Source organism: Buceros rhinoceros, unplaced genomic scaffold, assembly GCF_000710305.1.
Source record: "Buceros rhinoceros silvestris isolate BGI_N320 unplaced genomic scaffold, ASM71030v1 scaffold21338, whole genome shotgun sequence".
Classification (NCBI taxonomy): domain Eukaryota; kingdom Metazoa; phylum Chordata; class Aves; order Bucerotiformes; family Bucerotidae; genus Buceros; species Buceros rhinoceros.
The window spans coordinates 7259-8988 of NW_010428874.1; the positions used below are offsets into that span (position 1 = coordinate 7259).

General features: G+C 62.8%; 1 protein-coding gene across 1 annotated transcript in view; it reads right to left on the reverse strand.

The window, feature by feature from the left end:
- TCEA3 (transcription elongation factor A (SII), 3) overlaps positions 1 to 1730 on the reverse strand; it is a gene marked incomplete at both ends in the record, with an annotated part of 5279 nt that overhangs the window by 1668 nt on the left and 1881 nt on the right. Inside the window, 4 exons of the mRNA XM_010142446.1 lie at positions 683 to 739; positions 1081 to 1117; positions 1316 to 1367; positions 1547 to 1624. Of these exons, the coding sequence (XP_010140748.1) occupies positions 683 to 739; positions 1081 to 1117; positions 1316 to 1367; positions 1547 to 1624 (224 nt within the window). The remainder of the gene's footprint in view (positions 1 to 682; positions 740 to 1080; positions 1118 to 1315; positions 1368 to 1546; positions 1625 to 1730) is intronic.

Sequence of the window (1730 nt, forward strand, 5' to 3'; positions counted from 1 at the left end):
TGTGACACCCAAAAGCTGTCGGGGCACAGGGGCTGTCACCAAGCCTTGTGCTGGGACGCTGGTTCACAGCGCAGAGGACTCAGCTGGCTCTCCTCCTCCCAGGCTGGCCAAAAAGTCACCGGCTGCCCGTGCAGATTGGGCCAGACAGGCTGAGATGGCAGCCTCAGGGTCCCACATGACCAAATTTTGGGCTGCACCAAAAAATGAAAGCATACCCAGGAGGAAGAACCACCCCGGGGCTAGTCTCAGCCTCGCGGGGCTGCCAGGAGACCCCAAGCCTTGAGCTGGGGGTGAATAGAGGTGGCTCCATACCTGCCAGCAGGGCACAGCCCAGGCTCCGCAATGGACCAGGGCTGGCGAGAGACACGGGCCGCTCAAAAAAAAGAGACCTTGGCTGTGTTTGGGGTTTACTTCCCCAGGGACAAAGGCAGGTCCCCGAGCAGAGGGGTCTGGGGACACACACGCAGGGGGACCAAGGCAGGTGCGCAGGGGATGCTCTGCTCAGCACCGGCATCAGCCTCTAACCAGGGTCTGGGCTCCCTCTGCAGGCAACGGGGACAGCAGAGCCCATCACCCTGCATCCTTGTCCCTGCCACGCCATCCTGTCCCCACCACCACTCTTGAGCCCACAAGTGTGTCCCAGCAGATGGAGCCTGGGGACCTGCAGCCCCCCAAAGGATATGGTCTTCGATCTCCGATGCCATCTTGTCGCAGTTGACACCAAACTCCTTGTAGTCATCTAAAGGGCAGAGAGGCCAAGGGTGACTTCCAGGCATGAAACCAGCCGGGTCTCACTGTGCACCGAGAAACTCCCCTCAAAAAATCTCACCTCTCCCCCTCAACTTGTCCCGGGCACCTCTAAAAAACCCCCTATTTTTACCCATCTTGAACCCAAAGACTCCATCCCCACACCCAACCCCTCACTGGAGACCCTGCCAACATCCTTGGCTTTCATTTGGGGGCTGAACGCTGAGCTACGAGCTGTGACCTCGCTTGTTATTGTAGGATTGCTCCTGTTAGGGGGATCCCGTAGGAGAAACAGCCCAGTTTGGGCTCCAGCCCCCGCCCCGAGCTGCTCACCGTCCATGCGGAGGGCGGCCGTCAGCATCTCGATGCACTTGTCCCTCACCGAGTCCCCGGTGAGGTAGCAGGGGGCCAGGAGGCCGCGGCGTCTCGCCTTCGAGGCGGGGGGCGGCCGTCAGCATCTCGATGCCCTTGTCCCTCACCGAGTCCCCGGTGAGGTAGCAGGGGGCCAGGAGGCAGGGGCTGGGTGAGAAGGTGGGACTGGTGGGGGTCCGCGGGGTCTGCGGCTTGCCTTGTCCCTCACCGAGTCCCCGGTGAGGTAGCAGGGGGCCAGGAGGCAGGGGCTGGGTGAGAAGGTGGGACTGGTGGGGGTCCGCGGGGTCTGCGGCTTGAGTCTCCGCTTTGGCCTTGCTGCTGTTGGCTCTGTGGGGGCACATGGGGAGGACGGGCAGGTGCTGGGGTCCTGGCCCAGCCCCGTGGGACCTGCCAGGCGTCTTGGGGCAATGGGATGGGTCTCTCCTACCTTTCCTCCTTGCTGTCGCTGGAGTTTCTCCGGGACCCAGTGGGAGCTGGCGAGGGGCTGGTGCCCACAGAGGCTCTCCTGGGAGGTGACAGTGGGGGTGACACCAGAGACAGGGAAGTCAGGACAGCTGGTAGGGGCTGGTGGCAGGACCTCCGGCACCACTCAATGCCAGTGCTTGGAAACC